Genomic DNA, 26734 nt, shown 5'->3' on the forward strand with positions numbered 1-26734 from the left:
AAGGAGGGCAGGGTCCCTGCACTTGACTTGCAAACTACGCTTGCTGAAATTCCCTCTTCTGCACTATTTTCACTTAACCATGTGTGAATTTTATGCCAACTTCCTGCCTAATTATCACCTTTTGTATCACCGCTCTGTAACTTTTTTGAAAATCTGATTTAGAACTGACTGTCCTTACTAACTATGTTAAGGCTGCAATCCTAAACTCACTTGGAAAATCAAACTGAACTGAAACTACTCCTGGAAAGACATATAGGATCGCACTATAAAGGTCCAATGTATTTGACCCCTTATGCATGCTGCCGATAGCCACACACAGCTTTCCCACAAACTGGAGTCATATTCACAGGAGAGCTGCTGGAAGGGAAAAATCATTCGGTGGCAGCACACCCAGAGGCAGAGCAGTCAGTTCATGCAGGAAAGGGTGCTACAGATGACTGAATTTTTAAATGTAGACTTAACTTGACTAATGGACTTTAATGCAGCTAGCCACTTCCCATTCTCTGCACAAAATGAGTTTCCCAGAGGTCCAGTCCTTGTTAAGATGGGTCACAAATAGAAATATTATACAGTATTAACTGTTTATCTGCTTTTTGGTGGGTGGGTGTGGTGATGAGATATGAAATGTTTTGCAGAAGTCTTAGGGCTAAACTATTAATCATGTATAGTTTTGTGTAGCTTTCCTCTATTTTTTTTTAAAAAAGAAAAGAAACTTATGGAGGCTGCAATTATGAGTGGAGAGGCAGCAAATAGACAGGAGATGCATAACTCCTTCTAAGACAGTTGTTTTTCCACTCAAAAGTGCCCCAAACCCAGCATGGCTTTTCCTTTTGCAGGGTAAAAAGATGCTAGTACTTCTACCTGAAGGGGGAAAGCAGCTGGGTGAAGTGTGATTTCAAGGGGGAAACAACTGGCAGGGTGAAGTTAAGCTCTCCCACACCGAACCTCTAGCAGCTCTTTTGTCCTTTTTCAGAAGCAACCACCTTGCTAGGTGGATCAATGCCTACTGAATAAAGTTGCCTGCCCCTGCTGATTTAACAATCAACCTTTATCCAGATAAGAAAATGAAAACAAAATTTAAATCATGTAGCAAGCTGAGTCTCTCTGCAACAGAAAACACCACAAAAGTCTGTCTCATCATTCAAGGCACAACTACCTTTCTGTGACTATATAATGAGATCAAGTTGGAATACGTTAGATTGCTGCTTCTAGGGATATCATTATATTACGATGAGCCTAGAGAAAGTCAACAGACGAGAAGAAAGATGGAAAGCGAGACACAACAAAACTGCTTATTCCATTTAACATTTATTAAACACTAAAATTATGTGTAGCACTTTTCAGTAATGAAGATGGGACTAAACCGGGTGTACTCCCTACTTTTATTAGTTCTGTACAGAAGCCTCAAGGTCAAGTCCAAAGTCTGATCAACATATTCAAATGTAATCTTGATAAACAGTGGCTTGTATGCTGTTCTGGAGGAACGAATGTGCAAAATCTGTGTACTGGTCTTGAATTTAATATGTGCCTACAAGATTCTGGAAAAGTTAACATAGTCCAAACTAGTGTTATAAAAAAAATTCAAGCACTTAACAGCTACAATAATTCTAAAAATAAAATAAAAAATTCCAAAATAAAAAATTGTACTGTCACTTTCAGTGAGGCATGCACTTGTATACCATTCTTCACTGTACTACAGGATTTCTGATGCCTGGACTCTTAACTAGCCCATGCCAACCTGTTGCTGATGGAGTTCCCCATCCCTAGCTAAAGGCCATGGTTTGCACAAGTAGGATAAGCAACCACTTCCCAGTATTCAGGGTCTGTCCCCATGACGACTTATCTGGAGGTAGTATCTTTTTAACACATTGTACCAGCCATCAAGGGACACAGGTGGCGCTGTGGGTTAAACCACAGAGCCTAGGGCTTGCCGATCAGAAGGTCGGCGGTTCGAATCCCCGTGATGGGTTGAGTTCCTATTGCATGGTCTCTGCTCCTGCCAACCTAGCAGTTTGAAAGCACGTCAAGTGCAAGTAGATAAATAGGTACCGCTCCAGCGGGAAGGTAAACGGCATTTCCGTGTGCTGCTCGGGTTCACCAGAAGCAGCTTTGTCATGCTGGCCACATGACCTGGAAGCTGTAAGCCGGCTCCCTCAGCCAATAACGCGAGATGATCGCCACAACCCCAGAGTCGGTCACGACTGGACCTAATGGTCAGGGGTCCCTTTACCTTTTTACCAGCCATCAAATGTGACCTTCAAGTTCATTAGCCAACATCCAAAGAACCAAGCTACTAGTTCAACATGCCCAAGGAGTCCAAGGGCTTGCTTGTATTTATGGGTCTTCAATTTTGTCCACCCACCCAACCTTGCCATGACAAAGCAAGGAAGGAGTTTCAAAAACAGTTTGTGGCATGGCGTGGTGGTGTGCTGTTTTAAATATCTAAAGGGCTGTCACATGAAAAATGCAGGCTAGGATCCAAAGTAATGGCTTCAAGTTACAAGGAGGAGGTTCCAATCATATATCAGGTAGAACTTTATGACAGTAAGAGCTGTTTGACAGTGGAGCAGACTTCTATGAGAGGTAGTGGACTCTTCTTCCTTGGAAGTTGGATGGCCAGTGGTCATGCATGATTTACTTGAGATTCCTGCATTGCAAGGGGTTAGACTAGATGACTCTTGGGGTCCCTTCCAACACCATAATTCTACGATTCTATCAAAGGGGTTGGGATACAAAATATCACCCAGCTTGCCCCACATCTTTAAGCTGATCTAAATTAGTTCTTTGGATCTTTGCCATTGTTTATAAAACTTACATTAAAGTGCATTCAGGGATAGATTCCAGCTTCTACCTTGTCTCATGTGAAGTTTTAACCCCCAGTGGATGTGCAATCACTGGAACGTCTAATTGCTCGTCTTTTCTGATTATCTTCCTTTCAATTGCCTCTTCCTGACCAATTGGGAAACCAATTCAAGATAGCTCAACAGCATCTGGAGAAATCCAGAGTGATTTTTCATTAGTTGTATAACGTATCATTTATCTTGCTGCATGTTGACTTAAAATACATACCGGTACTACACCATTTACTGAATATACATACCCAATTGGTTGCATACTGAACACACTTTGAACTACTGATGCAACATTTTGAAGCCAAGCCTTTTCCAACCTGGTTCTTTCCAGATGTTTTGGATTTTTTTAAAAAACCATTCTCCCTGATCCATTTACCATGGAACTATGCTGGCTAAGGCCGGTGAGAGTTCAAAACATCTAGAGGGAACCAGGTTGGGCAAGGCTGGGACACAACACAAGTTTTGTTTTTAAATCCAAAAAGGAATTTGGAAGCCTCCAATGAAAGCAGTGCTAATCTAGAAGCTAAGTTTCAGTAACCATGAAAGATGGAAGAAGCAAACAAGACTGAGCAAGCATTAAAAGCCATGTGTTTCTGAGTTGCTAGTATAATTAGACCTCCTGCAGACTGAGGCAATAACAATTCCTGGATCCCATAAAGTAGCATCTATCTGCAAACAAATAGCAATGATTTAATGGTAGCAAACTCTATATTACAGTGCTGCTAGAGCTACTGCCGTACCAAAAAACAGTGAAGGCCTTTTAATGGGGGGGGGGAGTGGTTATCTCTCAGAAAGATATTCCAAAATTTATTGCTTAATTATATTAACAGGAAATAAATAGGCTCTTCATCCAATGCACTAGACAGGAAATACCAGTCACTTTCAAAGCAACAAATCTGGCATTACTCAGAACATTTCCTTATCTGTGCATAGGCGTTAGCTGAACGTTTTGACTGATAACTGCCACCAAAACGTTTCGGTGGTTTCTTGATTTTTGAATGAATCATGTACTTCTGGGTTGATATGTGTTTTGATGTTGTTTGAAAACTGAATGAGGCCAAAGATTTGTTATTCTATCAAAGATTTTAAATCTGGAACATTTTTGATCTGGAAGTCCAACAGCATCTGCCCATACGCCTTGCCCTGTGGAAGCAAATAAGTAAGTATCACTTTATGCAGCAACAAAGGTAATTTCTTATTCAAACAAGAGGGGGGGGGAACCAAATATGTCTCCCTAGTGACTCTCCCCCTTTTGAACAGCAACTCCCTTCCTCGGTGCTGCAAACTATTTCAGTTTGGTAACTTTCCATTCAATTACCTTATGGCCCCAAACCTCTGTGATTTCTGTCTGAGAATCTATGTGCAGGGTTGGACCATATGAGTCTCTATAGAAAGGGAAGCCAAGATACTTGATAGCCTGAGAATCCCAGGGGTGGAATTCAACTAAGTATTCCTCAGAATAGACCCATTGAAACCAACTAGCGTATTAAAGCTCATTAATTTCAGCAGCTCTGCTGTGAGTGAAACTTAGTTGAATACCATCTTAGAGCTAGAATTAACTTTAGGACATTAACATCTCAGCAGGTAATGGCTGGTTAATCTATCACAGTTTGTTAAAAGGAATGTAAGGGGGGGGGGAGAGAGAAAACAAATTGCTTGAGTTCTGTGTCTTGTGCCACCTTAAAGCCTAAGGCTGCAATCCTATATCCACTAACTTGGTACCGGTAGTAAGCCACATTAAAGGGCTTGCTTCTTAGTCGATAGGTCTGCACTGTAATAGACTTATTGTGGTATACATTTAATGAACCCCGCCTCCCCATCCCATTAACAAGAAAGAGGGCTCTAATCCAGGAATGTTTATGCCACAATACATCTATCAATCTTGTAAGGGGGGGGAAAGACCCTTTTGATTTGCTGTAACAAACCAACTCAGTAACCCCTTTGGAACAAAATACCTACTTGTGGGTCACTTCTCAGAGATGCAGTGCCACCGCCACCCAGGGCATTTTTCAGAACGAAGTTTAATCCATGTATTCCTGGCATTTCATATCTGGAAAAATAAAATATAGGTGTTTGCTTCACCAGCTTGCAATTTAATCACAGTTCTTAAGAAATCACAGTGGGACTGATCATGGATTACAAAACTTGGGATTTTAGAAACTAAACACATGAGTAAGTGAAATGATGCACATTTAATGAAGATGACTTCAAGGAGCTGACCTATTTTAACAAGTGTGTGCATAAGGCAGGCCATTTCCTTTTATTGCTATGTTTATAAAACTAGCAGACTACAACAGTCTGGAAAGTTTATTTCCAATACAACAGTCTAAAAAGTTTATTTCCAATGTAAAAGCTAACATAATGTTTAGTAACCAAACTTCCTGAAATTCTTTGGCAAGTGATGATTGTTTGCTAGTCATACCCCAATTCTGGAGGGTTTCTTCTTTCTTCTCATGGACTTCTCATGGACCAACATGACTGTGTTTTTTAGCTGCCTTAGGGAATATAGAATAATACCTGTAGCTCCTAACAGAGACTGATCAGAGACACTCTGTAAGCTCCATTGTGAAACTGAGGCAAAAGCAAGCAAAGAAACTAGTGTGAATTTTACCTTGTATAGTAGGCTAGTTTCTTTACAAATACCTCTCTATCCTCCAACAAGCAAGAAAGAAGCATTACCAGAATTAAAGGCTAGGCAAAACCAGTCAAGTATCGTACAAAGCAGGGCTGGTGGGGTGTGTGGCTTGGGGACAGCCCTGATGGCCATATTTGGCCTGTCTGTCCAACATCCAGCATGATGATGTTGTTGTTGTTGTTGTTGCTGTTGTTCCTCAGTCACCTCCCCCTTTGTCACTATTTTGTGACATCTTGGTTGGTACCAATACAATTCTGTAAGTTTTTTTTATGGAGCAAGCTTTGCTTTTCTGCACGCTCTCTTTCTCTCTCTCTCTTTTTCTCTCTCGAACTGTTATAATCTGGGTGAAAATATTGATTCCAAATATATGTTAAGATGAAATGTGAGTGGAGTTTTGCCTGTGGAATACAACTTTCCTACCTTCCCCATCTTGCTTGGCACAGCCCCCTGAAGCACCTATAAACAATGCTGAGGATCAGCTCCATGTATGAAGCAAAGTTTAGAGACGCCTTCCCTCCAAAGAGCAGTTCCACTCTAGCTAGCAGGCTGCTCCCAAGCTTGACTAAGATGGGATGCAAGTCATGACTGAAAAGGGGCTGCTCTCATTTAAATGCGCTTTCAGGCTTGTTGCCACTTTACTAAAAGTCTCAGATAGGGTGTGATGAGAATCCAAAGAGTGGCTTTGGTGTTCCCCCACTAAAAAAAATACTGAATGGTGAAACAAAATCTGTTGGGGGATGTTAAATAAAAAATAAACTACATATCATTTTTAATGTAAAAGATAAAATAACTAGCTAGCTATATAGGAGTATTATCAAGTTAACTCTCATTTAAGTTCTATTTTAACTGGGCAATTCTAGGCAATCTCTGCTCAGAAATATGGACTACTGGAGTTCATTGGGCTTACTCCCAGGTAAGTGAGTACAGGACTGCAGCATTAAATCTTTCAGTCTGAAGTCCTAACTAGCACAGAAACAGGAAGTTACATTTTGTAATAATTTCTACAGAAATGGTATCATAACAATTGTGCTCATTTGTGAGATAGTATACAAAAGAGAAATAGTGCTATTAAAATGCAAGGATTTTCTCAAATTACAATTCAAAATTATGTGTCATTTTCTTTTCAATGGAAAGCTTGTTTACTTTTGTTCCCATAGGCAAACAAACTTTGCCTGTCCAGTAACAAGCCTTCAGATCTTAAAAGCATGTGAGTATAATTCCTTCTAATCCTCCTCAAGGACAACACAAAAGTGTTCTTTCTTCTCACTGGTCGCTTTTCACCCTGTGTTCACATTATTCTGTTATCACATCCTTAAAAATACACAGCAAAAATTAATGCCTATGATTTGATTAATCAAAGAAATTTGATTAAGCCCAAAACTTCAAGAGTGGCCTGAGCACACGTTTTCATGAAGCAAATATCTGTTCACAATGTAAAAACGGCAAGGCTAGCTCATGGTCCATAGCATTGCTCAGTGAATAAGAGAACTATTCTCCAGCCTTCAGAGAACACAAGTGCTATGAACTTAACCTTTGCAGAAGACTGCATAATCATGAAGATTTTAAGGTTGATAAAGAAATGTTGTTCTTTGGTTTGCCCCCCAAAAGAAAAAGATTGCGACAGAGCAATCCAATCATTTGTTGGAAATCCCACAGCAAATGTCACAAGCTGGAAGGCCTTAATTAAAAGCCTTCCCAAGTTAAGATCAGAGGACATTCCAGAGTCATTTCTCACCTTGCTTCCACTGTAAACAGCATTGTAACAACCATTTGAAGGACAATTACTTGGGAGTTTGGAAACAAAAATATTTAGGGTGGAATTCCAAGGCAATTATTCCGTCAGTACAAGCATATATGTCTGCCAGACAGAATGACCTCCCCTCTTCTCATCCTGCCAGCTGTTCTAGGGATTCTCTTGCCCACCCCCTAAACAGGTTTGGGGAGGGTGCAGGGGTGCACAGTGGGAGAAAGGGGGAAGTCCCATTGTGCTAGCGCAACTTGTCTTCCGTTAGCACAATTTAGTTTAATCCAGTTCCTTAGCATCTAATTTAAATATCAGTAAATAATAACTTATTTCTATAGGATCTTGAGGCATCACAATGGAAAAATTTGGTAGAATTTCTGTTACCTTATGGCAATTGACTCGCTGTGAATTACTGTTGTTTCTTTTCCTAGTAAGAGGCTGGGTGGTTTTATATTTAACATCATAAATTACCTGATTTATGATGAGCCAAAGGAACAGAGATTGTTATCAATTCCTCTCTGAACTCAAGGAAGAAGCCACATTCTGCATACGTACAGGATTTGGTTCAACACAGAAATGAGCCCAAAGCAAGGGACAGATGCTTCATTTATGCCAGTAGTATTAACAAAGTAGACACTGTAAGACTGAACTACCAGTACTACTAGTCCTATTACTATGATGATGAAACATTTGTTAAGTGTCATAGTGTGTTAGGTGCTGTAACAAGAAATCTTATAATTTAATTAAGATGGAAAGGTAAAGTGAAAAACCAGGGTTTAGATGAATGATCTTACTCACTGGTTTGATCATGTGTCTCCTCTCTATCATTCTTGTCACTGTCCTCCAGATACATTATATACCAATGTTGCAGTGATCCTGTTCATGACTGTCAAGTCCCCTCTCTGGTCTGTTTCCTCCCATACCCATGCAGAAGATTTTCTCCATTCTGCTAAATAGCACTAGAGGACTGTTGGCCCAAAACCTGAGTACCATATAGCTGGAGGCAGAGGATGGGAGAGGCATCTCCTCAATTTCAATTCCTATCTCTCTTTTTGGATACTTACAATGAGCTGTCAAAACGCTTGAGTGGCCCAATTCACACTTTTTTCTCTGCCCTCCATTTCCCTTTCCTTTCCTTTTTTTTGGATGGTTTTTGCTTTTAAATGACACAAATACTCTTTGTCTCAAACTGTTGTCACGACATTCTTCTTCTTTGGCGATCACTCGTAGGCGAGTAAGATTGTCTTCCATAAACACGGTTTTAACAATGAATCCGTAAGTGACTGTGGAGACCAATTCTGGATCCACGCATCCTTCCACAGTGGGTACATTGGTTTTCGGGCGGGAGTTGATCACGGTGTGGATTTGCCAAGTGTGCCTTCCTCTTAGCACATTTCTCCCTTGTGTCCTGCATTTGAGTGTCTTCAAAGCCCATGACACCTTTGTCTTGGTTTATTAAGCCAAGATGTAAACAAACCTTTTGGCCATTCCCACAACCGCTTCTCAACCAGAGTAAACAAACCAGGAAGTTCTCCATTAACTATAGGTTTCCATTTCATCTGAACCAGGAAACTTTATTTCACTGCTTTGGAGCGACCCAAGCTATTAAGTCAACTTCAGGCATGCCTTAATATCTCAACCTCTTCCATACTTTCCCTGTTCAAATGAAGCAGCCCAGTGGAGCCCCAAACTCCACTTTTCTACTTGTGACATTGGATCAACCCTTCAGTGGGGACATTTGTGTGTGTCCAATGTTCTACGCTGGACGTTTGCCTACAATAACATTTGAAGCCTATTTCAAATGTGACTATTTTCTAGTAATCTAAGAATATGACAAAGCAGTTTCTTCAAGCCACACTGCATGAATGTTTTAATCTGAAAAAGCACATACCTTGTGACTGAGCTCTCTTCAGACTGTTCCTTCTCTAAAAGGTGTTGGAAATACCCTTCTATAGTCTGAGCAGTTAGTGCTTTCTTGAGGTATGGATAGTACAGTGGATGTCGAGCTACTACACCTGTGGTTACACACAAGAAGAACACAACTGTTATGACCTCAGAGTCTAGCCTCCATCAAGACTAGGAGTCAGAGGCTGAAGTCTCTTCAGCTAAGGAGACAGACCAGGTGCAGGGCTCTGAGTGTGCTGCTGGACAGCAGGAGACAATTGAGCCTGCAGAACATAAGCCCCCCCCCAAAAGAATCTCCCATATCTCAACGGCTAGAGCTGAGACTCTCTGAGTAACTTTCCCCAGAGCTATCCAGTGCCTCCCTCACTAGTCCGGCAACACAGGGAGGCACCAAGATGGAGGCTATGGAACAGGAAGTGCACATATTCAAGCCAAAGGGTTGGCCCTTTATGGTCCTGAAGTTATCTACAAGGGGCAGGGGGAACCTGAAAGATGTAGTCTGGGGGTGTTTGCTTTAAAAGGCTTGGTCTGTTCTCAATCTTTGTCAGAGCAAGTGGCTCACTTGATGCTATCCATGGTTCTGTAACCTTTGACCTGCCTTCTCCATGAGATCCAGTACAGTCGTACCTTGGTTTTTGAACAGAATGTGTTCCGGAAGCCCATTCGACTTCCAAAACGTTTGGAAACCAAGGTGCGGCTTCCGATTGGCTCCCAATTGTGCAGGTGCGCCGGAAACAATAGTGGACGCCACATCAGACGTTCAGCTTCCAAAAGAACGTTCGAAAACCAGGACACTCACTTCCGGGTTTTGATCGTTCAGGAGCCGAAACGTACAAGTACCAAGGCGTTTGACAACCAAGGTACGAGTGTATTGGGCCAGAAAACAACACCAGCCATGTACTGTTTTATAGCAAAACTATCATAAAAAAAGAAATATGCCATTCCATGTTTTTATCAAACCAACAGCTATGCAGGGCTAAAAATAAATGCATTTTCTACGGGAGGTCTTTCTTCCTCTCAGCTGTTGTTTCATGCTTGATGAGCTATCCTTGCTGGTATAATAATGATAAAAAGTAATGTAAAGGTGTGGTTCTTTTCTGCTGTATAATTTTTGCATCTGGTGACACATTTTTAAAATAAATTCAAATATTTATATCTCACCTTTTCCAAAACAGTCCCAGGACAGCTTACAATAGAAGTACAAAAATGTGATAAGATAAAACAACTACAAACTATTTTTTTAAAAAACCAAGATAAACATGAGAGCCAAACAAAGCATCAGTAGGAAGTAAGAAAAAATTCCAATTAAAGGATGCAGATGATAAATCCATAGAGCTTATTAGGGGAAGATCTAGATTTAAATATATTTGAGGTCCAGTTTTATATGAAGTAGACTCAGTCTTAAGTTACTGTATATTGCTTCCTGCATCTCTTTCCACTGACTTGTGATAAATGAACAACATATACAAGGGTAAAATCCCCAAAGCTTTACAAAAATTCATTGACTGTATTTCTCTTTGACAGATGGGAACTTAGCTGTATTGACAGTGATTTTAATAAGCTCTTCAAGTTTGAAACACACATATACAAAGTGGGACAAAGGGGTGGAACACTGTCAAAGCATTATTTTGAATGCATGAAATGTTCAAAAATTTGTTCTACCACTTCAGCATGTTATCCTTGCAAAAATGTATGGCGGTTAAGCATAATCTCAATGTGGTGTGAAAGTTCTATTCATTAAAAAAACAGCCCACATATGTAACCATAAGAACTGAAGAATACCTATGTTTGCAGAATTGCCTTTGTCCCCACTTCTGGTATAGGCAAGTTCTTCCAGACGATATACATGCGGACCACTTGGTAGATCTATACATATGAAATGAAATAAAATTACTGCTTTCTCACCTGCAAAAGGAAAGCTGTTGTTTTGTTTGTTTATACTCTCTTGTGTATTGCTGCTTGCAGACTTGACTCAATCTTCATGTAATATTCTTAAATATTCTTAAATCAAGCTAAGGTACAAATGATCCGTAACCCTTAGCAACCAAAAACAAAGTTAAGGGGAAATGTATTTTTTTTATATAAAAAAATTGATTTCTTTATTAGAATAAAATATGGGACCCAGGTGGCGCTGTGAGTTAAACCACAGAGCCTAGGGCTTGCTGATCAGAAGGTCGGCGGTTCAAATCCCTGCGACAGGGTGAGCTCCTGTTGCTCGGTCCCAGCTCCTGCCTACCTAGCAGTTCGAAAGCACATCAAAGTGCAAGTAGATAAATAGGGACTGCTCCGGTGGGAAGGTAAACAGCGTTTCCATGTGCTGCTCTGGTTCGCCAGAAGCAGCTTTGTCATGCTGGCCACATGACCTGGAAGCTGTCTGCGGACAAACGCTGGCTCCCTCGGCCTACAGAGCGAGATGAGCGCTGCCACCCCCAGAGTCTGACACGACTGGACCTGATGGTCAGGGGCCCCTTTACCTTATTCACCGCATATACAAACACTCCAATAGTAAATATTCTAATAATAAATCCTTAATAGGCCAAATTGTGTACAGTATATTTCAACATAAACCAAATGAGCTCAAGTTGGCTCACCCACCCACTTTATCCTCACAACCAACCTGTGATATGGGCTGGGAGAGAGAAAAACAGGCCCAGTGTCCTCCTGGGTGGTTTATAAGAGAGTGGGAATCTGAACCTCAATCTTCTCAGTCTTAGTCTGGAACTTTTATTTCCATCATTTACCAGTAATTTTTGAAATTACTCCTAGGATTGAGAAATGTCCAAAACAAGCCCCCAGATCCAACCATTTATGATATTGCTACAACACTATCTGTCCTTTGTGCAATATCCTTAATCTTTTTATCATAATTAAATAATCCAAAACTTTCAAATAAACTGCAAAGCAAAAATTATGGCATGTGGTCTAATATGTCTTTAAATAATTGTTTATTCTGTTAAAAACAGTAATTCTACCAATTTTCAGCAGGTGGCTATAAGGCTATAAGATTATGCCCAAGGCCTATTATATTTTATAATCTGCTAATTTTATAATCTGCTACAAGAAATATACTTTGCACATTTGACAGAGAAGATTTCTCCAGATTTGAGAAGCTAAGATAGCATTTGATTTATTTTCACGTGGACATGATTGTGTGCAAATAGAAGAAGACTGTACTGAAAAGCACATCCTGTATAAATAAATGTCTATATGCGAAATAAAAATCTAGGTATGGAGCAATTTTAGTGGTAAACAATAGTACCTTTTAACTCTTCCTGAGTCATGGGCTCATCATGTGAAATTGCTGCATCTGACGTGAATGAAAGATCCTCCTCAAATGTTTCAACATGTAGCCCATTGATAAATATGTCAATCTGGGGGAGGATATTATTTAAACTGTTAAATAGGCAAATCTTGATTTACTGCCACATATACAAAAGCAAAAGCCATGTAGGCAACAAGTTAGATGTAAAATGGGTAAAACTGTTTGTGTTAGTGCTCCCATTGTGTTAGTGTTAGTGCTCCCATTGTGCTGTCAATGAAATCTGTGTTGACACAACCTATCACCCCGAGGCATCAGCTGACTGGACTATAATAGCTCCTGCTTACAGATATCTCACAAATCAGAAGTGTCTATTGCAACCTATAGACACTGCCAGTCATGTCAAATGGCCTTTCTCCAGCTTTTGATTTTTAAAAACTTCTGTGGTGGTCTATAACAGGCACCCCCCAAACTGCGGCCCTCCAGATGTTTTGGCCTACAACTCCCATGATCCCTAGCTAACAGGACCAGTGGTCAGGGATGATGGGAATTGTAGTCCAAAACATCTGGAGGGCCGAAGTTTGGGGATGCCTGATTTAGCTGCAAGTACAAGTTTTGCAAAAGATTCAAAACAAAGTGGAACGAGACGCAAGCAAGCCTTCCTCATATACATCCAGCATTGGTCAGCAGAAATTGAAGGCTAAGTGGAACTCAGGACCATTCTTACTTTTAACAGATTGTTAATTTGGGGGGACTTGAAGGACAGAGGAAGACTTATTGAAAAATGTTCCAGCTGCTCCTCAATAAAGAAAATGCAAGGTTTTATTCCCAATGTTAGCCATACCCCACCAACTGAAATGAACAGACATGACTTAACATAGACCCATTAATTTTATGGGGCCTGCTCTAAGTATAAATTAGTTGTACATTACCCATACAATTGTATATTTTGAAATCAAAAGGTTTCCAACTTGTAAAGATACGAAACTGCACAAACACTGTTTTGAAGTTAAGTACAATTACATAAAAGCCGAAGGAAAAGCTCCACTGATCCTCATTCTTCAAAAGAACAGAACAAAGCTCTGTTGCAAACCAAATAATAGAATCTTTGTATCAATGCAAGTCTTTGGAGGTGGGGGGGAACCTTATGCAATAGGTTTTACTCTAGGTCAGACTATACAACAATGCTTAAAGCAGCACGCATTTATGCAACTACTGAAATCTGGTTCAAACATTAAGCACAGGAAATGGTACAGTCTCTCCCACCCTGCACGGGCCAAGTTTGACACATGATTGGGGACTCCCGCCTGTCGGTCGCAATGACCTCAGGTGACCTGTTTCTGCACAGTGCTACGCAAGCCTCCCAAATCAGCTGGTTGTCAATGCTTGCATGGAAGCACCAATGATCAGAAAAACGTCAGTGCTGCTACAATAGGACTTAGCCGCATCTTTACCTGCATCAGGTGCAGAGCATGTAGCATGGCTTGGCCAATAACAGCCTCATGGGCAGATGATTGGAGGTTCCCACAACTGCTAGAACTGCTACACTTTAGCAGTTCCCACAACTGCTAGAACTGCTACACTTTATTAATAAGGACATTACTGTTCTTTCCCAACCGTGCTAGAGAACCACGGAAGGGGCTATTTGGAGACAGCAGAGGGAGGGACGAAAGTGCAGCAGAGTCAGAAGAAGACTTGTGTTTCTCATTCTTAGGTCTTCAGAAGACATTTAGCCCCAACTGCTTGCATGGATGAGAGTATATGGCGATGTGATTTCTCATTACATTGTAGACAAATAGGGAGGGTTGTTCAAGCTTTGCTACTCCGGCCTCGCACAGGTTATTTTATTTAAGGGCGTTTAGCTGCTCTGTTCTGCAGCCATAATGAAGCAAATAGGGGTGATTTTACTCTTTGCTGAGTCCAACCACAATGTAAACAAAACACCTCGAGTCAGAGCCGGGCCCTCACAAAGTTTCATGCCACTCTGTTTTTGTGTGCTCTCTTCCTTTCTGTTCTCTCTTTTCTCTATGGCTCTATCTTTCTCTACAGTGGAACCACGTGTTATGGACGGGATCCGTTCTGGAGGCCCACCTGTAACACGGAACTGATGCAAGGAAGTGCCGCTTCTGCGCATGGTGCTATTTAGCGCTTCTGCGCAAGCAGCAAAACCCGGAAGTAACCTGTTCCAGTACTTCTGGGTTGCTACGGGACGCAACACGAAAACATGTAACCTGAAGCGGACATGTAACCTGAAGCGGACACAACATGACTGTACTTTAAGTCAACAGATTTTGCAAGAGGTGTGGCTGCCTAAATGCTGCTTGCAGAGCACTAAAGAGCTCTGAGTTGTTGTTGTTGTTTTCTGGTAAAGCATAATGGAGGATTCTTTGGAGCTTTTCAACACTCCCCAGACAACATTAAGAGCAGTATCACCTTGTGCATTGGTGATACTGAAGGATGTCTCTTCCCAACACAAACAACCTAAATCAGCCACCATGAAGTTAATGTCTAAAAAGAATGTACAAGTAAGAACACACACCCGTCAAAATATAAAACCAATATGAATTTTGGAGTTTTAATAAACAAAAAAATAAAAAAATTGTCCGGAAACAATAGTGGAAACCACATCGGATTCTTGTCTCATTACATATGCTAAAGCTATTTTTGGTCATCTGCATACTATCCCTTGATTTTTCCTGTAGGACTAATTGCAGTCATTAACAGTTGTCAACAGGTTTACCATACCCATTGAGTCAATCACCCATCTCCTACTACCCTTTTGAGAAAAAACCCCACCCCACCCTCCCACTATATATAAGGGTCTGGTGACTTCTGTTTCAGTGTATCTGAAGAAGTGTGCATGCACATGAAAGCTCATACCTATGGCAAACTTAATTGGTCTCTAAGGTGCTACTGGACATTTTTTTGATTTTTTGATTTATTTCAACTGTGTCAGACCAACACGGCTACCTACCTGAATTTGGAGTTTTAGTATGAACTGTGGAGATAAGTGAATCCCCTTTACTTCCCCCACAAAAAAACCTACAATCTACCCTGTGGGGCTCCTGTGCCTGCATATTTCATTTGCTTCTGCCAAAAGGAGACAAAGTTATAGCCATTTTCAGTCTCCATAAGAGTAGATGATGGGAAAACACTGAGCTTTGATTTATACAAGGTGGTTTGGAACCTGAATCACAGATCCAAGTGTATACAGAGTAACTCACAGATAGAATTTTCTTTTTTAAACGCACTGATACAAGGCAATTTTTGGGACACACTGAAGTTGTTAAAAAACTGGCTCAAATTTTTATTTTTCTGCAACGGCTACAAAGTGTATTTAGGACTGGTGCTTAGCAAGCAGCTCCTACCTTGACATTCTTTTTTGGATAAAGAAAGAAAAATGGTTTCAGAACTGGCGATCTGGAAAAGAAGCCACACAGAAAAAGGCAAATTAAGTACAGGTGCCAAAGGAACACCTTTCAGTAGGTTTTTATATGGTTCCTGAATACATCTCAACATCAGCTATAGTCTTTAGACATTCAGCCCCTCTATTTAATTCAGGGGCGGTCCTCCAGATGCTACTAAACTCCGGCTCCCATCATCCTTGACCACTGGGCCATGATGGTTGAGGCTGATGGCAATTGGGGTGCAAGACCTGTCTTTTAATTATCAGCAACACAGGATAATTTAAAACCATGCACTGCAGTATCTCTGATAATCTGCTTCTGAGCAACTTTGTTATGACTGGATATTTGCTAGAAATATAATGACCAATAAATATTTTCACTGTAGGCAAAGCCCTCCAAAACACAGCAGTCAGCACATTCCTGAGACTGACTAGAATATTTTTGGATTCTCAACTAGGGGAGTATATAATTTGGCTGTCTATAAAACATAAAGTTAGCTAATCAATATGCTAAGTAACTGACAGTTAAGAAATGCACAAATTCCCTAATGGTTAAAAATAAAAGTATATATTCAACCCCCCTTTTAAAAACTTACACTTTTGGACGTCCTCCAACTATTCCAGTGAGACCAGGTGCTAAAAATGAAATATTTTAAAGTTAAAATTCTAAAGATGATTCACAGGAAATCAGGGTTGAACCATTTTATTTATCTAGATTTGGTTTTTCTCCAAAGCCCCCTCAAACAATCAGATAAAGTTTTAAGATGATGAGGACTTTTGCCTAAGCATGAGATACTTAAAATCACTCCAATTCCTAATTAGACCCTGCAGAATTATAGGGCAAGAACAGTAGGATAGAGTTTCAATAGGGGGATGTCTGGAAAATCTGAAGGAAATAAAATGATTATCCTTCTGCTAGAAGACATGCAACAGAAGCCAAGAAGATGGTGGGAGTTTGTGACTAAAGATAGGAATCTGAGTGAGTGAGTTTTCCACTGATAAAGTATTTAGGATGCCTGTTTTAAGTAACTACTGTATACAGCTGTCCCCTTTACAAGAGCTTTAGCTGATGGGTGTAAAAAACATTAACTCAGGGTGCTGAACTAATATGGGTCTAAATTAATACAACACAAAATACTATTTTTTTAAAAAAAAATGCAGTTCAACTGTAACACCAACGCAAATTAGAAAGTGGAATACATTTTCAGCTTTTATAGTGCCCTTCTTCTTCTTCTATCCTAATATCCACAAGTATTAGGATGAGCTAGAGCCTGGGACTAAATCAGGTTCAAGATTTTAGAAAGAATATTATTTTCGCTTCTCTAGCTTCCAGCCACAGCACTTATTACCAACTTGAACTTTTCAAACTCTAAAACAACAAGCATCTGAAATCAAGTGTCCTATAGTCATTATAATATTGCACATCATATAAAAATAACTTTGCTTACAGAGGCCAATTAAAATTGCTATATCCATTTCCTCTCAACCCAAAGAGATAAGGTATCTTTCAGGATTATGTATTCAAACATAAATGAGGACTGGCCAAGTTAATCTGTTAAACCTAGAAGCAACTTCCAACACACTTGTCATCAGTCATAATATTTACATATACCCAGGCACTTTAAAATCTCAAGCTGCATTAAGCAGCTGTCATCGTGGTGTCAAGCTCCGGTCACTTAAGATGTGAAATAAGGGTCAGCACATTAGTTTTGTAGTTAGGAAGCTGCTTGAGAAGATAAAAAATGTGAACATTCCTTGCTGACGCTGTTGAAAAATCTGACCATCAGTTTTGCTGTGGTTATCTCAATAAGAAAATAAGAATGAGGGGACAGTACGGGATTTTGGGTGACTTTAATACACATTTCGAATCTGGATCCACTTCCCCACCCCTGCCTTAGTCACACCCAGATTAGATTACACCTGTACACTCCACATGGGTCTGCCCTTGAGAAGCGTTCAGAAATTGCACTGATCATAATGGCATGTTTTCAGAGCATATGACAGGTTTTATTGCCTTAGTTCTGAACAGTCAGTGCAGTTTCATGCACAGCAGGGACTTAAGAAATTTAAGACTTATGCCCATAAGAAACAGGGGCAATGCCATGCTATCAAATGGTCTAGCTCAGTGGTTTTCAACCAGCATGCCATGGCACCCTTGAATAGTGGTCAGGTGTGCCGTGGGTGGCACCGGCCTCCATCCTTCCTTCCTTCTCTCCATCCTCTGGTACCCTCTCACATCTCCACCTCCAGAGGCTTGTGCAGCTGTTTGTTGCAGCGGCCCTGGCTACAAGCTCCCCAGGCGAACGAATGGTGCCTCTGGGGCCAGCCAGCAAGTGCTGGTTGCCAAGAGCTGAGGTGGCCTCGGAGTAAGCGAACGAGTGGGCGAGGATTCCTGGGGAGAGGTTGTATATATGTGTAAATAAACCACATATCACAAAAGCACCACGGTCTCTGCTGTGCTTCATATCTAAAAGCAAACACAAACCCGAGGCAAGACCTGGAACCCCCTGAAATTTTGAACCGCTCAGAATTTGGGGTGCCATGCAACAGTGCTTTTGACTTTCACTATTAATTAAAGACTGTTTTTATTTACATTCACAAATGTTCTGAGGAATGGGCTTTTACTACACAATGTGTTTTTTTGTTTTTGATTTTGCTAATATGCTGTAAAAGGAAATACATTTTAAAGGTAAAAAAAAAATTATTCCTGAAAGCAAATCTGATCAATAACAAGTGTCAAGATGGTTACATATATCTTATCTTAGCAATATTTAATATCATATAGATAAGTGCTACTTTACTTTACTTTGCTCTGTTTGGTAGAACATAAATTTACTGCTAGTTACAGACTGTGACCATACACTGACCCTGCTTCTGTAAACAGAGGTTTAAATCAACAAACAGTGTATTTATTCTGTCTCCAGGCCACTGCAGAAGCAATAAATGAACAGCTTATTCACATGGACCACATGGTTAATGTACTCCTAACATCCCAAGCAATGCAATTACTTAACTACAAAGAGAATTTAGTGCAAATGAATACCTTAAAAGCTGGTCAGTATTAAGGAAGGACCTTGCTCAGGAATTCAGAGTACCTTGCACATGATGTCATTGTGACATCACATGATTGACACGGGCAACCCTGCCCACCCGCCAAATTTGGCCTGCAAGGCTGCCTGGGGAATTCAAAAAGGTTCCCCACCCCTGCTCTAGACTAACTAAAAACCAAAAAAGTGCTCCATTTTGGTCAAATGATAACCAATTTTATACAATTTAATAACCAAGTTTGGTTATAAACCACAACAGCAGAAAAACAACCAGAGACTGAGAGAGAAAAGATTCAAAATTTACCCATTCCTGTTCCAGCTGGAGCAATCTCTCTGGAAAAGATTTCCACTGCCTTTTTCTGCTTATGAAGTACGGCAAGCCAAATAACAACTTCCCGGGGACCCTGTTTTCAGATATTAGATAAGAGAGAGAAAGGTACCAATCATAAACCGCACATATAGAGCTCTTTTAACACATTGAAAGACTAACAAGTCTATGGTTTTAAAAAAACAACCCAGAATTTAGAAGATGAAGCGTAAATCAAAAGATCCAACTCCTACTGCAAATGGTTTGAAATTTAACTTTGAAGTATCTGTATATTTCCATAATTTATTAAAATTACCAAACATGCATGTGAAATTAAGACAATAGTTTTAGTTTTCAGCAGACAAAACATATATAGCATATATACCAAATAACTGTAGATGCTGAGCATTAAAAATGTGACTGACACATTTTAACTTGCAAGCAAGCCTTCTAAGAATAGTCCAAAGTTTAGAACATTTCCCTAGTATAACTTCTCTAGAAAAAAAACTGCTGCTCTTGTCAGTAACAGGGTCAGTATGCTAACTTTCAAATGGCACAGTTCAGAGTCTGGATGATATGTTCTGTACAGAAGCAAATTTGATCGTGAGAACATTATATTTTGCAACAGAAAGCACAATATGAAGAGACATATTTTCTTGAAGGAACAGAATGTTGTATTTCTAAAAAAAAGAGAGACATTTCATACATAACTTTTTAAATTAAATATTAAATAAATTGGAATAATTCCAGCCATGTGTACAGATTTAGATACTAAAAACAGCCTGGACTAGAGGGACAAGTATTGACAGGTTAAAGGTTGCATGAAGCTTCGTACTTGGAAGAGGATCCTACTGAGATAAGTTATTTTAAACATTTTTATCCCGCTCCTACCACAACAAGAGGGGGTTTACAAACAAAATATATAAAATATAAATAGCAGCCATAAATTATCAGTAATAATACCACCTAATAAATCCAGTAACTAAACCAAGTAGCACTACAGCATTCTTGCCAACCAAAGGCCTGACTTCAGAATGCCTCCTATATCACCGCAAAAGGGCATTAATGACCTGCCTTGTCCTGTAACAGAGCCTCAGTTTTATGCAAAGAAAACCCAGCTCCTTCCCATTTTCAGCCTGATCATTCTAAATAATGCCATTTTGAGCAGTAGCTGAATAATGGCATTTATGAAAACTGCCTCAGTTATTTTCAAATTATTAAAAAACAAAGTATTCATGGCAACTAGGAACTTCTCCTTAACACAAATGGTAACTTTTATCAAAAAAAATTGCAACTGAAGCAATTTGGGGGGGGGTAGCATTGGCAATGTCCCCTTACAATAATGCCCCCCTCCAATCCCACAGCTGCAATTAATTTAAGGAAAAGAAGAGACATAGCTGCTCACTAAGCATGAAATGTAATATGTATTTTAATTCTTAGCCTCCATTCCTTCCCAATCGGTGGATGGATATAAACAGGAAGAAAGTGGTAAGACTGGTAAAATGCATGAGAGGAACAATCTTCTTCTCAATCTGGTGTTCTCTGTTTCTATTCATCTTCCCACCTAGGCACCGAAACCAGAACACAAAAACAAAAATATCCTCTGCAAGTAATGTACGCTCCATTTCATTCTCCTTTCCTTCAGGGCTAAGTGAAAGATAAAATGGTGAAAATGAAAAGTAAACGGAAATGCAAAGGGAAAGGGAAACTTCTCTTGGCTACACAATCAATAAAAGTGCTTGTGAGCCCACCTTCGTACTTACATCATCTGTGCTCCTTTTGGCGTGCGGTCCGTATGTTTCCTCGGAACCTAGAATCTGTAGGTTAATTTTGCTGTAGTCCTCATATCCCAGCTGATCAAACATCATGCGTGTCCTGAAACAGGTCAAATATATTCAATAGGCTGCTGCTAAAGAAACATTTGCAACACCCAAGGTTTGTTTGTAGAACTCAAGTCCCGCTTGCAGGCTTCCCCCGGACATGTGGTTGGCCAGTGTGATCTACTACAGGTACACCTTTGGCATGATCTAGCAGGGATTTAGTTACCGTATGATCCCCATTCTGAGATTCAAACTCTACATGGGGCAACAGGAGACAAAGTCTTCTACAGTGGGTACCTCAGGTTAAGAACTTAATTTGTTCTGGAGGTCCGTTCTTAACCAGAAACTCTTCTTAACCTGAGGTACCACTTTAGCTAACAGGGCCGCCTGCTGCCGCCGTGCCGCTGCCATGCGGTTTCTGTTCTCATCCTGAAGCAAAGTTCTTAACCCGAAGTACTATTTCTGGGTTAGCGGAGTCTGTAACCTGAAGCGTCTGTAACCTGAAGCGTCTGTATTAACCTGAAGCGTCTGTAACCCAAGGTACCACTGTAATGGGTTTTCTGCCTTTGTGTGTGAAGTGGATGCAGGTGTGAGTGTGTTATATTCCACCCCTGCCCACTCGTGGCTTACCTCTGGCTTAGCCGGTGCTTTTCTCTTCAACTGAGCTCTGGCACCAGCTCAGCTGGGAGAAAAGCTCTTCGGATGTTTTGGCCCACCTACCCACCCTAGTCACGTGCCCTTCAAATTGTATCCTCGTCCCCACTTTATACCAGCAGGTCACAACAGTGTTTAAAGATGCATGCAACTCCACCACCTTCACACGGAGTTTGGGTCAGAGAGCAAAACTTCCTATTGGGCAAGTGTTAGCATAGCTATAAGCTCAGAAACAGGTGAAAGATTGGAGCCTCCCCCCCCCCAAAAAAACCCCTCTGCACTCTTGTTATCATAGCTCTCATAATAAGAAAATGTAAAAGAATCAAGAAGATCCTAAATCCTCATAAATGAAGGAAGTCTGAAACATTTGTCAAAGAATGTATTTGAATTTCTCCCCAAGCTATTCTACTCATTCCTGGTACACTCTTAACCATAATAATAATAATAATAATAATAATAATAATAATAATAATGTACGAACGAGTGTGGAAATCAAGTGATCTCTTGCCCCAGCCAATCTTTTTTCAAGGGAAATGCTGTTTACCTTCCCGCAGCAGAAGTGCCTATTTATCTACTTGCACTGGTGTGCTTTCAAACTGCTTGGTTGGCAGGAGCTAGAACAGAGCAACAGGAGCTCACTCTGTCACAGGGATTCGAACCACCAACCTTCCTATTGGCAAGGCTAAGAGAGGCTCAGTGGTTTAGACCACAGCGCCACCTGCGTCCCTCTTCTGGAAACACGCTTTCTCATTTGACAGTATTCATATATTGCGATAGGCAACACCAGGCTTAATTTGCAAATATGGCCACAGGCAGTAATGCTTCTGAATGTCAGTTGCTTGAAATTGCAGGAGGGGACCTTATGTCTGGGTCCTTCCTGAAGGTTTCCTGCAGGCATCTGGGTGGCCATTGCTAAAACAGGATGCTGGACTGGATAGGCCATTGGCCTAATCCAGCAGCTACTTCTTAGGTTCTTATACATAATGAACGCCTGATAATATGCTTTTGGAAATATTAAGTGTATATTACATTGCTCTTAATTTAAGATAGTGACATTTGAAGTTGCGGACCAAATGTCATGGCTACTTTTTTACCAACGGGGCACTGTGAGATGATTATACAATTAGGGGAGCTGTTCTGCAGTAAATTCCAACCTTTCCAAAATACTTTCTGCAGTTCTTCTTGCTTTTTCTATTGCCTTTGGTCCTCCTACTGGGCAGCAAGCTGTAGCTCTGAATCCATCAAGGTACGTAGCATTTACCTGGAAAAACAGAAAAGATGCGAATAAATTATTAATGGTTACCCAAACCTAGGCACAGATTTGAAATAAATCAAAAGTCACCTTTTATAAGGACAGAAATGATTCATTCTCATATTTTGTTTAAAATGGAAGAGCTATCCCTGGAGCAACAAAGAGTATTACAAAGGAACAAAGCTGTATATTGTATGCAAAGGATTTACTGAATGAAGCGCACTCATAGCTGATAGCTGAAGTAAGTGGCATTAGAAAACTGAATTGTATTGATTATATTTGCAATTAAGATCTGCGCTCAAAAGACTCAGGGCAATTGTTATTCAAATAAACCCTTTGACAGAGCATGTGGCTTTGTTCCCTCTGTGACCAGTCTTCAGTTTTATTAGCTATGCACACTGATGTTTAACCATCTATTTAAAAGAATCCTTTACTCTTATTTAATCATATTCAGATAATTAAAGAGGGATGCATTAAAGTTATGTCTCATTTTAGAACTAAATTAATATAATTAATAGAAGATTGTGATCTTCAAATGCTGTCAAAAGTTGGAAGATACATCTTTATACTTGCTAAATACTTTGTCTGTGTTAAAGGACTAGCAGGAAAATGTTTTAATATGTATACATTTAAATGTGCAAATTTCTGTTACATACAGAAAGAGACAGTGGTATAGTACAAAAAACCCCACTGAACCAATGCAAGAAACCGTAGATAAAATTCAAATCTCAGCCTAGAAATGGTTATGTGAGATGCCAGCAGACAAATCACCCTCTTCAGATCCCCAGATTTAATGCACAGAACACTACACAAATTTGCATCTGCATTATCCAAAAGTTTTAAAACAAAATATCTGTTTGTATGGTCTTTCAGGCTCCTTTCTCTGAACAGCCTGTTCAAACAGTTTGGATGGTTTAATTTCAGACTGTTTACCACAGAAAGGACTAAATACATAAAGTGAAAATAAATAAATGCCATGCAAAACAGACTTGCAAAGAATTTCTTGAAAGACTTGTCACTTCAATTCAATGACTTTTGCAAAGTGTCTATATTCTTTTCATTAGACATAGGAAAACGCATGTTCCACACCATGGCAATACTCTTCAGGCTTATAGTACCATGATCATTATTGAAACAATAATTAGAACCTTGTAAAATGCTGATGGAGGCAATCCTTTTGCTCCCTGAACTTTCACTGCACCACCTTCAATACCTGAAAAAGGATATTTTTAAGATGAGAATTACTTATAACCAAACAATTAATAAGCATTTATGAGCTACTGCACTCCAAAGTGTCTAGGAATGACAACAACGCTATTCAATGAAGACAATATCAGAACTGTCAAAATATGTTTCCCTGGATACATGTAAAAGGAATGGCTTCAAAACGAAATTAGACCAGTGCATGGCAGAAAAGTATTTCAGCGGATTTTAGCCACAACAGATAAATGGAGCTGTGCAGTTCAGGAGTGGAATTCCTCTGAACATCCGCTGCTGGGGTGGGGTGGGGACAGCTGTTGTGTTCAGGCTGCATTCAATGGTGTCACCCAGGTGGCAGAAAGATTTCTGGCAATAGAACAGGAAATAAATTCTCCTCTCTTCCAGTCCCCTGCGCCACCTCTGAATCTGCTCTGATGGTTCCCCCAAACGCTCTGAAGCGGACTTTGGAGAGGGAAAGGTAGCAGTGGGGAAAGGGAATTGCTGGAAATGGCTTCCCTCTCCATTCTGCAGGCAGAGACCCTACTGTCAGCTGAGCAGTACTGTTGGATACAACCTTAAGACAGCAGACCCTGCTGAATGAATTAGGCTGTGAGAGTATAGGTACCCTGCACTAGTAGAGCTTCAGTTTGAATAATATGTTCATGCCCAATTACCAGGGATCCCCACTTGCCCTGGACAACAGTCTACCTAATTCAGCAGCATTTTCCAACCTTCAATAGACCATTTCTGAGGGGCTTGGAGGCAGAAGAAGCAGGCAAGCCAGCTATAGCCATTTAATTTAAATTAGCTCACTATCTAGTAAAAGACAGGCATTTTTTTGCCCACAAAATGGTTAATCATTATAATATCACAGCTACCCAAAGATGGCTCAGCCTGCAAACAGGATCAGCCAGGATCATGCTGACATTCAGTACTCAGGACAATTCTTCTGGACGACTGTTTCCAGGTGCTGAGGAGGGATTTTAACCAGCAGTGGGAAACCTGTGCTCCTCCAGATGTTGTTGGAGTCCAGCTCCTAACAGTTGCAGCCAGCAGGGCCAGTGGGGTTAGGGATGATGTGACCTGGGAGAGCAGCAACATCTGGAATGGTACAACAGGTTCCCCATCCCTGAATTAAACCCTGTTGTCGCCACCACAGTATATCAGATTGGTTTATTTATATCTAGCCATCAGACCATCACGAAGCAAGCGTTTAGCAAACCTAATTCCATATTTGTATAAAAGTCGCATGCATTAACATAAATAAATAGACGCAGACCTAAATAAAACTATATACAATTTAAAATGAAAAGTTCTGAACCTCCAGGACAAATCACAGCAGTCCCTCCCTTTTTTAAAAAACAAACAAACAACAACCTCTACTTTAACTCAGATCAAAATTAAGAAAATCTAAACAAATCTGAATAAAATTATATAAAACCTAAATAAAAGATAAGAACAAATGTATGCCACAGTGTAGATAGTGCTACACTAAAATCTGCTTCAACAAAATTACCACTGGTGTTCTAGTACATGATCCTCCCATTTTATTTGCTCCAGTTCCCCTTCACAAAATCATATAATTGTAGAATTTGAATTGATGCCAATGATCATCTAGTCCAACCCCCTGCAATTCAGGAATGTTTTTGCCCAACTTGGGGCTCAATCCACAACCCCGAGATGAAGATTTTCATGCTCTACTAACTGAGCTAGAGCATGAAAAGTGGGGATCCAGATGGCGCCGTGGATTAAACCACAGAGTCTAGGGCTTGCTGATCAGAAGTTCGGCGGTTCGAATCCCTGCGACAGGGTGAGCTCCTGTTGCTTGTCCCAGCTCCTGCCAACCTAGCAGTTCGAAAGCACATCAAAGTACAAGTAGATAAATAGGGACTGCTCCGGCGGGAAGGTAAACGCTGTTTCCGTGTGCTGCTCTGGTTTGCCAGAAGCAGCTTTGTCATGCTGGCCACATGACCTGGAAGCTGTCTGCGGACAAACGCCTATAGAGTGAGATGAGCGCCGCAACCCCAGAGTCGGACACGACTGGACCTGATGGTCAGGGGCCCCTTTACCTTTTACTAACTGAGCTATCCCAGGTACTAACCATGGAGGCCTACACTCATAAAGAGAGATGATAGTTACGACAATAACTCTGTAAATTATTCCACAGCTAAAACAAAACAAGCTCTGGAGAAACAAGCCATAGTTTGTTTGCCTGCCTGTGAGATGATTTGCAGTTTGTGGAACACACTGTGCTGAAAACAAGCCACGGCTTAGTGTTATGTTCAACCGCAGCCCAGAATGTATGATGCACTCCTTAGTAATAATGAGTATAAACGACGTCTTTGAAAACAGCTCAGCAAATAAATCTTATCTGACTGAATGGCTGGCCCACCTAGTCATGTATCTAACTGACTCTGGGTTTCCATGTCGGACATGTCACCCCTTGATGCTTGCAAGTATAGCAACAATTGATGATGGCACACAGGATGGTTTTAAAGCCTGGGCAGGATGATGTGGGAGTAGACAGCAACTAGGCCTTGAGCAATTTAGGAAATTAAAGATGAGCATGCTGAATTGAACCTGGAAACACACAGGTAGCCAAAGTAACTGGAGTAACAAGTCCCAGTTATCAGACTAAGTCCTGAATGCCAAT

At 40.5% G+C, this 26734-nt stretch overlaps 1 protein-coding gene across 1 annotated transcript in view; it reads right to left on the reverse strand.

The window, feature by feature from the left end:
- Positions 1 to 1289: 1289 nt before the first annotated feature.
- The window catches only part of LOC118083552 (uncharacterized), a 40141-nt gene continuing 14696 nt past the window's right edge, over positions 1290 to 26734 (reverse strand). Inside the window, exons 10-20 of the mRNA XM_035112061.3 lie at positions 24030 to 24094; positions 22784 to 22890; positions 20919 to 21030; positions 19153 to 19252; positions 16398 to 16437; positions 15764 to 15815; positions 12396 to 12507; positions 10919 to 11002; positions 9123 to 9246; positions 4812 to 4902; positions 1290 to 3995 (exon numbers count right to left, since the gene is read on the reverse strand). Of these exons, the coding sequence (XP_034967952.3) occupies positions 3921 to 3995; positions 4812 to 4902; positions 9123 to 9246; positions 10919 to 11002; positions 12396 to 12507; positions 15764 to 15815; positions 16398 to 16437; positions 19153 to 19252; positions 20919 to 21030; positions 22784 to 22890; positions 24030 to 24094 (962 nt within the window). The 3' untranslated portion in view covers positions 1290 to 3920. The remainder of the gene's footprint in view (positions 3996 to 4811; positions 4903 to 9122; positions 9247 to 10918; positions 11003 to 12395; positions 12508 to 15763; positions 15816 to 16397; positions 16438 to 19152; positions 19253 to 20918; positions 21031 to 22783; positions 22891 to 24029; positions 24095 to 26734) is intronic.

Source organism: Zootoca vivipara, chromosome Z1 (genome assembly GCF_965207765.1).
Source record: "Zootoca vivipara chromosome Z1, rZooViv2.hap1.1, whole genome shotgun sequence".
In the NCBI taxonomy this organism is placed as follows: Eukaryota; Metazoa; Chordata; class Lepidosauria; order Squamata; family Lacertidae; genus Zootoca; species Zootoca vivipara.